Source organism: Lepus europaeus, chromosome 6, assembly GCF_033115175.1.
Source record: "Lepus europaeus isolate LE1 chromosome 6, mLepTim1.pri, whole genome shotgun sequence".
Taxonomy (NCBI): Eukaryota; Metazoa; Chordata; class Mammalia; order Lagomorpha; family Leporidae; genus Lepus; species Lepus europaeus.
In genome coordinates, this window is record NC_084832.1 from 119050823 (window position 1) to 119065745 (window position 14923).

Here is a 14923-nt window from a genome sequence, read left to right on the forward strand (position 1 = left end):
TGTTCTAAAATACGCCTTCATGGATCTGTGCTTTCCTTTCCTGCTGCAAACAGCTCATGGTCTGGTGAGGGGAGGGGTGGTGTGTGGATACAGGCAGGCACCACACAGGGAGGCTGCTGTCCCAGACAGAGCACACAGCAGCTCAGTGCCACAGCGTTACACTGGAGCTGAACAAGACCTCTAGCCTCGAGACCCTGCAGCTGGGTTAACACCGTAGCACACGCTTTCTCCCTGCTGTGGGGGTGCTGGTGTGAACAAACCTGCACTGCCAGTTGTATACAGGCACCAAAAGTGACAGTGGCAATCCACCAACATTACTCTTTTCAAGATTTTATGTGAGAGGTAGAGTTACAGACAGTGAGAGGGAGAGACAGAGAGAAAGGTCTTCCTTCTGTTGGTTCACTCCCCAAATGGCCACTACGGCTGGAGCTGTGCCAATCCGAAGCCAGGAGCCAGGAGCTTCCTCCCAGTCTCCCACATGAGTGCAGGGGCTCAAGGACCTGGACCACCTTCTACTGCTTTCCCAGGCCACAGCAGACAGCTGGACTGGAAGAGGAGCAGCTGGGACTAGCACCGGTGCCCATATGGGATGCTGGCACCACAGGTGGAGGATTAACCTACTACACCACAGCGCCAGCCCCCAACATTACTTTATTATTAGCTTAGCGTGCATTCCAGCCGCTTAAAAAAGTCTGCTGCAGCGGCAACCTTGTGTGTCTCAGGTTACAGAGTCTGTGATGGCTTCGCTTCCTGTTGCTCTTGATTTAACCTCACGCTGTTTTCTGTGTTGCGGCCAGAGGAGAGGTAAGTGGCACTGGGCAACCCAGGTGTGAAGGAGGCGGTACTGCTGGGTTCATACGAGCACAACTCTGTGATGTCTGCCTAAAGAAGTCACCTCACAACGTGTTTCTCAAAATGTTGCCCGCCTGTAAGGGACCAGGACCGTGATCACTCTCAGAATGCCACGTGTGGCACGGAAAGCGCAAGGAACAATTGTACAGTGTGGGAGCAGTTAACTTACTTATAGGCAGCATTCAGGAAACTTTTATTTTTACTTATTTTCATTTGTATTCGAAAAGCAGAGAGAGAAAAGGAGAAAGAGTTCCCATATGCTGGGAACTCACAACAGCTGGGGCTGGGCCAGGCTGAAGCCAGGAGCCTGGAACTCCATCTGAGTCTCCCATGTGGGTGGCAGGGGCCCAAGAACTTCAGCCATCACCTACTGCTTCCCAGGGTGCACATTAGCAAGAACCTGGAATCAGAAGTGGAGCCAGGGCTCCAACCCGGCTGTTACCGAAGGCTTGTCCCTCAGGAAAGTTTTAGAAATAGATGTTTACAATAAGGTTGGAAGCCCAAGCAGGCAATCACCAAGGGAGCAAAGTGGAGAGGGAGGTGGAGGTGATAAAGAGAATTATATGTGTTTGGTGTAGTGTGCACTGAAGTGTGGAACAGAACAGCAGGATGAGCACAGCCAATGTTCTTCTACAGTGTTGCAGCCTAGTGCTCAACAGGTAATAAAACTAGTTAAGGGGTTAAGACACCAAGTTAAAAATAATGATTTTTTTCTGAAAAACTAGAGTTACTATAGATTAAAAAACCAAAGAACCGGGGGTGGGTGTTGTGGCACAGTGGGTTAGGCAGCTGCTTGGGATGCCTATGTACATACTGGAATGCCGGTTCACATCCCGCCTGCTCTGCTTCTGATCTGTCTTCCTGCTAAGGCACCTGGGAAGGCAGTAGATCATGGCTCAGGTGCTTGGGTCCCTGACACCCCTGTGGGAGGCACAGACGGAGTTCCTAGCTCCTGATTTCAGTCTGCCCCTGCCCTAGTTGTTATGGGCATTTAGGAGTGAGACAGTAAATTAAAGTTCTCTCTCTCTCTCTCTGTTTTTGCCGCTCTAGCTCTGTCATTCTGCCTTTCAAATTAAATAAATTATTAAGAAAAAAGTACTAATGATGACATTGGTTTTGAGTTGATAATTGTTGAACTGGGTGATATCTACATGAGGGTTCACTACTCTTGTGTATGTTTAAAACTTTTTTTTTTTTTTTTTTGACAGGCAGAGTGGATAGTGAGAGAGAGAGAGAAAGGTCTTCCTTTTTGCCGTGGGTTCACCCTCCAATGGCCGCTGCGGCCGGCGCATCTCGCTGATCCGAAGCCAAGAGCCAGGTGCTTCTCCTGGTCTCCCATGCGGGTGCAGGGCCCAAGCCCTTGGGCCATCCTCCACTGCACTCCCGGGCCATAGCAGAGAGGTGGGCTGGAAGAGGGGCAACCGGGATAGAATCCGGCGCCCTGACCGGGACTAGAATCCAGTGTGCTGGCGCCGCAAGGCGGAGGATTAGCCTGTTAAGCCATGGCGCCAGCCGTTTGAAACTTTTAATAATATAAAGTTTAAAAGAAAGTACTTACCCAAATTAGCTGTTTAAAATATGAGACATACAATACTGGGTCCCTCCTCTTAAAACCGCATGTCATTCAGCTCGTGGTGGGGTGGGGCATGTGCAAGAGAAGCACATCTACATGGACTCTACACATTCATGAAATGTACATGTGCTAAGTAAGATTTTGTTGAAGGCCAGGGATTCGCATGGGGTACCTGAACTGGTTGACCCACTCAGTTATCAAGTTTAACCATAGTAAGTCATTGTTGGGTGGCTGTAGAAGGCCCTGTAGTCAGTTTAACACATGAAGCTGTAAACAATTAGTCAATTAAGCTGTAGCCAATTGATTGGTACAGAAGATGGTTGTTACAGAAAAAGTTATTCAATGATACTGTTAAAGCATGGTGAGGAAGTCTTTAGCCGGGCCTACCAAGATAGGTCCAGCACCACAACAGGGTCTTGCAGAGTGGAGGAGAGCTTGGACTCAAGTCCGAATGCAGCATGGACAAGTGGGGATGTACAGCCAAGGAGCGGGGTGGGGGTCGCAGGGCGGAAGATCAGAGCATCGACAGGAACAAAGCAGGCTCTGTAAAGTGATTCATACAGAGCTGACTCGGGAGAGTATGAGTGAGCAGGCCAGGGAGACACAAGCCCAGTGACTTAATGAGTCTTGGGGAGTGTCTCAATGTGGTCAAATTCTGGTCGGAACATAAGCATCCATGACACAAGATACAATGGCTTGGCCCAAAATTGCAGGCTTTAGGTAAGTGGAGGGTGAATTCCTCATGGGCTGGAGACAACATTCTTCTTCGTTCTTTCTTTTTTTTTAAGTATTTATTTATTTATTTGAAAGGCAGTGTTACAGAGAGGCAGAGGCGGAGAGAGAGAGGTCTTCCATCTGCTGGTTCACTCCCCAAATGGCTGCAATGGCCGGAGCTGCACTGATCTGAAGCCAGGAGACAGGAGCTTCTTCCCAGTCTCCCAGGTAAGTGCAGGAGGCTAAGGACTTGGTCCATCTTCTACTATTTTCCCAAGTCATAGCAGAGAGCTGGATTGGAAGTGGAACAGCTAGGACAGGAACTGGTGGCCATATGGGACCACTGCAGGCAGTGGCTTTACCTGCTATGCCACAGCGCCATGCCCGACAACATTCTTTACAACATGATTAGTTACAAACACTGACTCTGAAAAGAGGCTGTGGCCCCAGTGGTGGCATAGCGGGTTGCGGCACCAGTACCACCAGGAACACCAACATCCCACATGACCAATGGTTTGAGTCCTGCTGCTCCACTTCTGACAAAGCTCTCTGCTAATGGCCTGGGAAAAGCAGCAGAAGATGGCCCAAGTGCTTGGGCCCCTGCACCCACCTGGGAGACCTGGATGGGTTCCAGTCTTTACTTCTGCTTTTATAAAGGTCAACACTCTAGTTCAGGCCCTATTCATCTCACATTTGGGCAAGTGTAGAACTCCTAGCAAGTCCCTGACCTTTTGCCTTTTGCAAACGCAGCTCCCATGGCACAGTGCAACATTCGGTAAGGTACACTCTCAACTGGTGCCAGAAAGCTACAGATTGCTCCAAACTACAGTTAAAGCAAATTAGAGTCACTTGACATTGGTACCATGATATGGGAAGTGTCTCACCTGTGTGGTTCCCCTGGCAGGTCAGGTCGATTGACGCAGAGGTGGGGCTTCCCAGAAAGGGCTGGGCTCAGTCCTGCAAGCTGAGTTCCCCAAGGACTGTCTCCCCCACTGGCGTGGTTTGAACATGTCCACCACATTCATGTATCTAAGGAGTGCACCAGAAGGAACTGTCACACCAAGTCATGTATCTGTAGCAGACCAGGAGGCCACGTGGAGTCATTTCCAAAGCTGTGACTCTGTGAGCAGGGAAGAGGGAAAGATGAGCAGGTAAGAGGGAGGTCCTGATCACACCTGGGGGTGGGTACAGGTCCATGAAGGTACAGTTTGGAAGAATTCTCCAACACTGGCTTCATGATACAGCAGCACGGCTCACACTCCCCCTGGGGTGGAGCTCTTAGTGTTAACATGAAGCAAAAGGTGAGCTGTGCATACTCTGTGACCCGCCTGCGCCGGCCTTGCTCCTGCAGGAGGGTCCCGAGCAGTCCAGGATAGCTAGGGAACTGCATCTCTCTCTGGCATGTCACAGAAAACCTGAACTACATCAGGTGCCTTTGAGATTTGGAAGTAGAGATGAGTCAGTTGACAGTTTCTGAGCTGTGCAGGGCAGTGACAGGGAAAGGTGACTCGGCCCTCCTGAGTGGATTAATCCACTGGATTACCGGGGTAGCCCTGGGCAGGCGGTGGGTGTGTGGCACGGTGGCTAAGGCACTGCTTGGGACGTCTGCATCACAGAGTTTGAATTCAAATCCCAGCTCTGCTCCTGATTCCAGCTTCCGCTAGCGAGCACCATATAGGCAGCAGGTTATAGCTGGAGTGGTTCCCAGGGGGGAGACCTGCACTGAATTCCAGGCTCTGGCTTTGGCAAGGCCCAGCCCCTAGTTGCTGCAGGCACTTGGAAAATCAATCCGCAGACAGAACTTAATCTGCCTCTCCAATAAAACGACAATATATAAATAAATTTTTAAATACATGGGACAGTAGGACAAACCACTAAATAATCCCACAGAATTCAACGATCTCGTTAAAGAGCTGACCACCTCACAACCTGGAGGAGAGCCCAGTCGCGCAAAGGATGCTGGGCCCCGGCTCGGGCAGGTCCAGGTAGCTGGCCCGGCGTTCTCCCCAGCACCCGCCCCTCCTCGCGAGGCGTGTCCTCCCTGACCCCACCCCTTCCGGAGAGCCGCGCTCTGATTGGTCGTGACCCGTACGAAAGCTGGCCAATCGCGTAGGAGCAGCTGCTGCAGCGTCTCTGCGTGCGGGAGGAACATGGCGGACCGCCTCACACAGCTGCAGGACGCCGTGAACTCGGTAGGTGCTTTCGTTCGCTTACTTGCGGTCTGCCTCGTTCCTGAGGTAAAACGGGGGAGGAGAAGAGGCCCGAGACGCAGCCCTCGGCGGTGGTGAGCACATGGAGGCGGTGCCTGTGCGAGTTCGGGGCGTTCGAGGCCGGCCGCGGGGGGAGCAGCCCCTTTGCCCGGCGGCGGCGGCGGCCTCACGGGCCTCGCCGGGCACTGGGCTGGGGGCGGGAGAAGAAAGCAGACGCGGTTCTTTGCGTAGACCTCGGCCCCGGCGCCCTGGAGACTGCGTCTCGGTGCGACGCCTTAGCCGGGCTCCGGTGCTTTGAGGGGCGGTGGCGCCGGGAGGCGTTGTGTTCGCTCCCTCAGGTGGCGCCGGGAGGCGTTGTGTTCGCTCCCTCGGGTGGCGCCGGGAGGCGTTGTGTTCGCTCCCTCGGGTGGCGCCGGGAGGCGTTGTGTTCGCTCCCTCGGGTGGCGCCGGGAGGCGTTGTGTTCGCTCCCTCGGGTGGCGCCGGGAGGCGTTGTGTTCGCTCCCTCAGGCGGGGATGGGAGAGCTGACGTCTGGAAGCTTGTGAACCTTGTGCTCGGGCGTTGAGGTCCCTGGGTTTGAGAAGCGGCTCCCCTGGCGTTGTCCCTGGCGATGCTTTGTACCTGGGAGTGCGTGCGAGCCCTCGTCCCTGGGCTTGGAGCGGCCGCTGACTGCACTGCCGGCCGGGGCTGCTGTCCCCGGGCAGGTGCCTGGGCGGGCACTGTGACTGTTAACCCCCCAGCCCCTGGAAGCTGACGAGCCGAGCGCTTGCAGAGCGCCAGAGTGTTGTGAACAAGGCGGGAACTTGCGAGGCTGAGCGGGCAGTGTGGGTGACATCCTGCCTTGCCCACTCGCCTGGGCCGCCTGCCAGGCCCTCGGGGAGCTTTTACAAATGCTGGTGCTGGATGGAAGCGTTCCTTCGTGGCCTGGCCCCGGGAGGCTAGGGAGGGCGGAGGGAGTGTGGCCTCTCCCCCAAGGGGAGGCCTGCTGGTAGCTGGGGCCTCCAGAGACGCCTTCAGGGTACCCCGTGAGCGCCTGCTGTATTGGAGCTCAATCGTAGTTCCAAAGGGACAGCCTGAAGGGCATAAGGATGATGTCACATACTCGGGGGACATTTAAATGATGTAAAAACACCATGGGGTTAGGGAGTTAGAATGAGTCCGGTGTTGTCAGCTGTCAGTGCTGAGTAAATTGGAATATGGAGCCATGTGCACTGAAATACTGAATTATCGTAATCATAATTATTCATGTCGTGTTCACCATATTTGTTTTATGGCTGTTAGGTTTATGTTCGTTTCTTGCCATGGTGTTTTTTTTCAATCACTGTTTGTTGAATTAAAGTCTAAATGGACCTTAAAAGCTTGTGAGGGACAGTACAGATAGCCACTGTGTTGAAGGGTTTTTTGTGCATTTTCGCTGTTTCTCCGGTTAATCAAACCAGGATTAGAATCTAGGTTTATATAGCTTCCAAGCTCTTCCCCCTCCATTGCAAATAGCAAACCAACAAACTGATAACTATCGAGTAACTGTGAGGGAGTGAAATGTGAAAAATGTTTAGGAGGAGTTGGCTGAGATGATTATTGAAAAGTTGGAAACAGCTTGCTGACCGCAGTGGAGTGAGCGACGGTTTTTGTGCAGGGTGGAATTCGATGGTTAACGAGAGAGCAGTGAGGGCACGATTGCAGGAATTCTGGCGTGAGGTAACTGATGGAAGGGAAGGGGAAGAATGTTCCATCGGCGGGATAGGAAGCTGGAAGGCATGAGACTCTTGAATGAGACTGGTTGGCTAGGACGCTCTCAAGACCAGTTAGATACTCATCAGGGAGCAGGTGACTTGGAGTCCGGCCATTGCATTCATGGCGGAGAAGGGCAGTGGAAATGCTTCCTCACTGATGGGAAATAGGACTTGAGGTCTGAGAGGTCAGGCCTAGTGAGAGGAGTTGGTGGGGAGCTGTGGTCCCTGGTTTGCAGATGATAAGGAACTGGTTTCTCGGTCTTGAGAGCTGCTGAAGGAATACTTCAACAACGTGAGCCTTAGCACTACATTAGAAAAGGCACCTTATTTCCCCTATTTCTTTGCCTTATGAACATGGAGATCTCAGAAAAGGAATTGTATAGGAATAACACTTTTTTAAATTAAATCTGGGGCCATACATGGAAAGTCTTGTTGCCTGTAATATTGGCACAAAATTGTCTTTATCATTCTGTTAGCTTCAGAAGACAAGAAAGATGATACAAGTTTGCATGGGCTGCAAAATTTTTTTGCACCAAAATATATCTTTTAATTCCATTTTTACTGTCTCATCTAGATTGATATCAACGCCACCTAGGTTGATACTAAGTTTATTTGCATGGTTGAAATATCTAATCATTGTTAACACACTGGCCTGTTTTATCCAAAATTACTCCTTTCTGATTCACTCCCCTGCTCAGAGAACATTATTTTGGGAAACTTGTTACCAGCAAAAGCTTTAGACTTGATAAACTTTGTATAATCCTGACCTGTTTTCTCCGGCCCAAGCTTGCAGATCAGTTCTGTAACGCCATTGGAGTGCTGCAGCAGGGTGGGCCTCCTGCCTCTTTTAACAACATTCAGACAGCCATTAACAAAGACCAGCCTGCTAATCCCACCGAAGGTAAACAGGTTTTCTTGGCTTCCCTTTATTTGATTCTCAGACTTCGTGTAATCCTTTAAATTAGATTTATTGAGAAATTCACCCTGTTGCTTCTTTATACAGATGTTACTGAGGTACTACTAGATGTTCTGTCTATCATACCAGAAATTATTTATTGTAGTTAACTTGCATAATACCATAATTCTTCTCATGTCATACCAGGGTGGTGCTCTTGGAGAGACTTAGGAATTTGGCTGAACTTTACTGATGGACCCTGATAATTAGGGCATCCCATGTACAGATTCATTGATTCTAGTGTCTTCCATATTATCCTAATACATGAAGTGACATGCCTTAGGCTTAATTCTCTTAGCCTGTATTAAGTTAAATATGTAACAGAACTGGTGCCTTAAAATTGATTTTTTCTTTTAAATATTTCTATTTGAAAGGCAGAGTGATAGAGAGTGAGGGAGAGACAGAGAGCATGAGAGATACCTTCCCTCTACTGGTTCATTCCCCACAGGGACATAAAGGCCGGGACTGAGCCAGGAACTCCATCCAGGTCTGACACGGGTGGTAGGGGTCCAAGTACTTGGGCCATCTTCTGCTGCTTTCCCAGGGCCATTAGCAGGGAGCAGGATCAGAAGCAGAGGAGCCAGGACTTGAACCAGCACTGGGACATGGCTTGCTAACATTATAATTAGTGGCTCAACCCAGTGCATCATACACTGACTCATTAAAATAACACTTCGATCATTGGAATTCTAATATTAAAAAGTTATGTGAAGTTTCCTGGTTTCATGAACTTGAATTTAGTTTCTGTTTGTGTAAACCTGAGATTTTCTCATTCTAATTGAGTAGTCTTTCTGCAGAGTATGCCCAGCTTTTTGCAGCACTTATTGCACGAACAGCAAAAGATATTGATGTTTTGATAGATTCTTTACCCAGTGAAGAATCCACAGCTGCGTTACAGGTAAAAACCTTTTTTCTTAGAGAATTTTACTGGTAGCAGAGAATTTTGAATTGAAGGAGATAGATTTATTGACTTTCGTTGTAATATTCAGAACTATTTTATGATTAATTTATTTTTAAGGATTTGCTCTTGGATTTACTTGAAAGACAAAGTAAGAGAGGGAGCCGGAGAGAGAGAGATCTTCCATTCACTGGTTCACTCCCCAAATGGCTGCCACAGTCTGGCCTGGGTCAGGCTGAAGCCAAGAGCCTGGAACTCTATCCAGGTCTTCCATGTGGGTGACAAGAGCCCAAGCAGTCATGTGGGATGCTGGCATTGCAGGAGATGGCTTAACCAACTGCATCTCACAACACTGTCCCCAACATTAAAATTTAGTTTTTTCTTTTTTTAAAGATTTCTTTTATTTCTAAATCAGAATTAAAGAGGAGAGGAGAGAGAAAGAGATACGTTCCATCCTCTAGTTCACTTCCCAAATGATCACAGCTGGACCAGGCCGAAGCCAGGAGCTTCTTCCGGGTCTCCCATGTAGCTGCAAGGGTCCAAGGACTTGGGCCATCCTTTGCTGCCTTCCTAGGCACATTAGCAGGGAGCTGGATCTGAAGTGGAGCAGCTAGAACTTGAACAGGCGCCCTTAGGGGATGCTGGTGTGGCAGATGATGGTTTACCGTGCTGCGCCATGATGTCAGCCCCTAAGATGAGAGTTACACTAATTCAGTGCTAGTATTATCTGTTGAAGATTGTGCTGAATAGATATACAGTAGTTGTACAATTTTGAATTAGGAAACCTTGTATGTTCTAGTTTATCTTTTTCTAGCAAAGAAGGAAAGGATGGTGGCTTTCTGAACGAGGAATAAAATAATGGATAGCAAAGGCAGTTTGGAACAGAGTCATACTAGATAGTAAGATCTCTCATTGAAAATCCATTACTTTATAATCATATGGAGGAACTTAAGTTACCTCACTTTGAGAATTTCTCCTATTAAAACTGTATCACTGGTTGCAAAATCACCCAGATTTAAAAATAAATACCTCTACTGCAGTCTCTTCTCTACTCTAAAGATTGTCAAATTTATGTCTTAAAAGGCTGCTAGCTTATATAAGCTAGAAGAGGAGAACCACGAAGCTGCCACCTGTCTGGAGGATGTTGTGTACCGAGGGGACATGCTTCTGGAGAAGATCCAAAGTGCACTTGCTGACATCGCACAGTCCCAGCTGAAGACCAGGAGCGGCACCCACAGCCAGACCCTGCCGGACTCATAGCACCGGCGCGTGCCGGCGGCTAAGAACTGTCTCAAGGCCATTAAGAATTCTACTTTGGATTGAATGTCAGCCTTACCAGCAGTTACAGAAACGTTGAACGTTATGACATGTTTTACCTTTGTAGCTGTTTTTAAAATCTTCTATTTTTACTCTTGATAAACAAGCATATAAAGTTGATCGAACCAGCTTTAAACTGTCCTTAAACTATCAGTTTTTTTAATCTGAGATTACTAAGGCAGATGCTGCATTTGTGATCAAAATACAAATAAACATGCACTGTTCTTTTGTGACAAAGCTTGTATGTTGTTTAAAACTCAAATTTCTGGAATAGTCCTGGGGCCAGCACTGTGGGTGGCAGGTAAAGCTACCGCTTGCAGTGCTGGCATCCCATATGGGCACTGTTAAGAATCTGGGATGCTCCTCTTCCGATCCAGCTCTCTGCTATGGCCTAGGAAAGCAGTGGAAGATGGCCCAAGTCCTTGGGCCCCTGCATCTGCATAGGAGACCCAGAAGGAGCTTCTGGCACCAAGCTTTGGATCCGCCCTGCTCCAGCCATTGTAACCATTTGGGGGGTGAACCAGTAGATGGAAGACCTCTCTCTGTCTCTCCTTTCTCTCTCTGTAACTCTTTCAAATAAATAATCTTTTTTTTTTTTTTGACAGGCAGAGTGGACAAGGGAGAGAGACAGAGAGAAAGGTCTTCCTTTTGCCGTTGGTTCACCCTCCAATGGCCGCCGCGGTAGGCGCGCTGCGGCCGGCGCACTGCGCTGTTCCGATGGCAGGAGTCAGGTGCTTATCCTGGTCTCCCATGGGGTGCAGGGCCCAAACACTTGGGCCATCCTCCACTGCACTCCCTGGCCACAGCAGAGAGCTGGCCTGGAAGAGGGGCAACCGGGACAGGATCGGTGCCCCGACCGGGATTAGAACCCGGTGTGCCGGCGCCCCAAGGTGGAGGATTAGCCTAGTGAGCCGCGGCCCCGGCCTCAAATAAATAATCTTAAAAAAAAAATCTGTAGTCTTTTCATAAATGAAAGCAACCCTGAAGCCAGAAGAGACATTCTCAGTGCAGAGATGGATCTTTCAGTGTGGGCTGGTGTCTTTTTGCCACTATGGAGGTGGCATTGTATAAATTTGGAGCTTTGAGAAAGGAAGTTTCTGAAACATTGTCACTTCTCAGAAACCCAAAGTGTTAGTGTGGCTGGGTGAGAGAGTAGGTCACATTGAGGCAAACCTTTCTTCTTCCAGAACCTCATGTCCCTTTGAATTCACCTCCATGTTTGCTTTAACTGAGAAAGCCTCTACTCAGTGAAATTCCCAGGCTACTGTGAGTTTTCTTCATCCTGATTGGCTTGGCATCACAGTGAAGTGTAGTTTTGATTTCATCTTGTTCTCTTTATCTACAAGTCTGTATTCTCTCATTAACCTCGGATTCCCCCCCCCCCCCCCCCCGCTGTATTTTAAGAGGGCCATCCTTCCATAGCAGTTATTTCAGAGTTGTTTTCTCCATCCCTCCTCAGTGTGTCAGCATGGTCAACTACAGTGACTGATGCAGCTCTGGGGTCTCCTGCGGTCCACGGCATCTGCCCAGAAATCTGGGGTTGAAATATCTTCCACGCTGTCCTGATTCTGTCTCAGAATCTCTAGGACTTCACTTGAATCTGCTGCTGTCCAGAGCTGGCTTTTCCAGAGAACCCTCAAGGTGGTAGTCTGCTGCAGCAAGCTTTCCCACAGTTCTTGAGAAACAATGCATTTCAAATTCCGAGAACACCGCTTTAGCAACAAAAGTGGCGGCAATTTACTGCTTAGGCATAGAAGTTCTGGACTTTAACTCTTTGGAGGGTGTTACAATGGAAGCTTGCTAAAAATACTTAGTGGGGTGGATGTTGTGGTGCAACAGATTATACCACCCACTGGGATACACAGATTTTGTATTGGAGTGCCTGGGATGGAGTCCTGCCTCTGCTTCCAATCTGGATCTTGGCTAACAGGCTTAGAAGGCAGATGATGACCCAAATACTTGGGTTCCTGCTACCTTTGTGGGAGAACTGGAGGGGGTTCCTGGTTCCTGACCTGGCCCTGGCTGTTGAAGGAATTTGGAGAGTGAACCAGTGGATAGAAGATCTCCCTCTCTCTGTCACTGTACCTTTCAAATTCCTAGGGGAAAAAAAACTTTACTCTTCCAGGCATTTAACATTTCAAAGTAGCTATTATAAACATTGTAGTGAACACTCTTCAAAGAAGTAAAAAGACAAAGTCTTAACTGAGAAATAAAAGATATGAAGAGGAAAATGGAACTCACTGGTTAGTTCAATAGAATGAAGATGTATAGGGGCGGGGGGGGCCAATGCTGTGGTGTGGCAGATTAAGCTGCCACCAGCAACACCAGCATCCCATATGGATACCATTTAGAGTCCCCACTGCTCTGCTTCCAATACAGCTCCCTGCTAATGTGCTTGGGAAAAGCAGAGGAGGATGGCCTGAGTAATTGGGCCACTGCACCCACATGGGAGACCTGGATAAAGCTCCTGGCTTCTGCTTTGGCTTGGCCCAGCTCTGTCTGTTGTGGACATTTAGGGAGTAAAACAGCCGATGGAAGATCTCTGCCTATCCTCTCTCTCAAACAGATAAAACTTAAGATGATGTGAAGGAGAGATCAGTGAACTGGAAGACAGATTGAGAAACTACCAACCTAAACAAGAGAAAATAAATTGAAAAAAATGAGCAAAGCCTCAGGTACCTATGGGACAATAAAATACAAATATCTAATATTCACACGAGGAGAGAGTGCAGAGCTGAAAAATTAAAAAAATAACCTGAGTGAAAGCAAAGCCTATACATGCAATAAATTCAGCAAGACCCCAAGCCAAAAACAAATGTGGGCCGGCGCCATGGCTCACTAGGCTAATCCTCCGCCTGCGGCGCTGGCACCCCGGGTTCTAGTCCTGGTTGGGGTGCCAGATTCTGTCCCGGTTGCTTCTCTTCCAGGCCAGCTCTCTGCTGTGGCCCGGGAGTGCAGTGGAGGATGGCCCAGGTCCTTGGGCCCTGCACCCACATGGGAGACCAGGAGGATGCACCTGGCTTCTGGCTTCGGATTGGTGCAGTGCGCCAGCCGCAACGCGCTGGCCGTAGTGGCCACTTGGGGGATGAACCAATGGAAAAGGAAGACCTTTCTCTCTGTCTAATTCTGCCTGTCCAAAAAAAAAAAAAAAAAAAAAAGGGGAAAAAAATATATTAAGAAGTGTACACTCAGGTGATTCATAATCAAATATCTGAAAAGTAAAGTCGTTGAAAGCAACCACAATGAAGTGATATGTAGTCTGTAAGGGAACAAAGGTTACAAAACAACAGTATATTTCTCTGCAGAAACCAGAAAGTTCAGAAGGAAGTAGCACATTTTTAAAAGGTTTTATTTATTTGACAGGCAGAGTAATGGTGTGGGAGGGAGAAAATATGAACAAACAAGAGCGGTCTATGTGTTCACTAAGTGCCCACAACAGCTGGGGCTGGGCTAAGCCTAAGCTAGAACTGAGGAACTCCAATTGGGTCTCCCATGAGGGTGGCAGGAATCCAAAAACTTGGGTCATCGTCTGCTCCCAGGCACATTAGCAGGAAGCTAGATTGGAAATGGGGGCAGGATCTAATCCCAGGCACTCTGATATGGAATGCAGGCATTGCAAGTGGCATGTTGTGCCAAAACACCTGCACATTTTTTTAAAGATTTGTTGATTTCTTTGAAAGGCAGAGTTATAGAGACGGAGAGCAAGAGCAATGTCTTCCATCCACTGGTTCACTCTCCAAATGGCCGCAATGGCTGGAGCTGGGCCAGTTGGAAACCAGGAGCCAAGAACTTAGTCCAGGTCTGCCATATATAGCGGGGACCCAAGCACTCAAGCCATCACCGATTGCTTTCCACAGTGCACATAACCAGGAAGCTGGAATTGGAAACAGAGCCAGGACTTGAGCCCAAGCATCCTGATGTGAGATATGGGTATCGCAACTGGTGATTTAACAGCTAAACACCTGCCTCAAGATTATCTACAAACAGAAGCATTTTATTAAAAACTCTAGGTAAAAAAGAGCCAAAATGTGTTTTGATATATAAAGAGTATTTGCAAAACTATGGCAAACATTCTGAAAGATCAAATGCATTCCTTTTAAACTTGAAAACAAAGGTAGTGGCTATATCCCCGTGTACTGCAGATAAGCATGAAAAAAAAATTAATAAGATTTAAAAAAAAAAAAGTTTACTATTTAATAAAGATGGTATAATTACAAGTGGAGAAAATTATAGAGATTCCACAGATAAGTTTTGAGAAGGTCATTGGACATAAAACCAATGTGCAATATGGCAGCAACAAGAGGTAGGAAAAACACATATTAAAAAGCATTTTCGGGGCCGGAACCATGGCTCACTTGGCTAATCCTCCACCTGCAGTGCCAGCATCCCATATGGGCACCAGGTTCTAGTCCCGGTTGCTCCTCTTCCAGTACAGCTCTCTGCTGTGGCCCAGGAGTGCAGTGGAGGATGGCCCAAGTGCTTGGGCACCTGCACCCGCGTCGGAGACCAGGAAGAAGTACCTGGTTCCTGGCTTCGGATCGGCGTAGCTCCGGCTGTGGCGGCCATTTGGGGGGTGAACCAACGGAGGGAAGATCTTTGTCTCTCTCTCTCACTGTCTAACTCTATCTGTCAGAAAAATTTAAAAAAGCATTTTAAATTGCATTAACAAAAA

The 14923-nt window shown here is 48.4% G+C and overlaps 1 protein-coding gene across 1 annotated transcript; it reads left to right on the plus strand.

Moving 5' to 3' along the window:
- Positions 1-5230: 5230 nt before the first annotated feature.
- On the plus strand, positions 5231-10504 carry MED21 (mediator complex subunit 21). The gene is made up of 4 exons (XM_062194976.1): positions 5231-5331; positions 7868-7982; positions 8834-8934; positions 10018-10504. Exons 1-4 carry the CDS (start codon positions 5290-5292, stop codon positions 10192-10194), a joined length of 435 nt encoding a protein of 144 aa, XP_062050960.1. The 5' UTR covers positions 5231-5289; the 3' UTR covers positions 10195-10504.
- The last annotated feature ends 4419 nt before the right edge of the window (positions 10505-14923 follow it).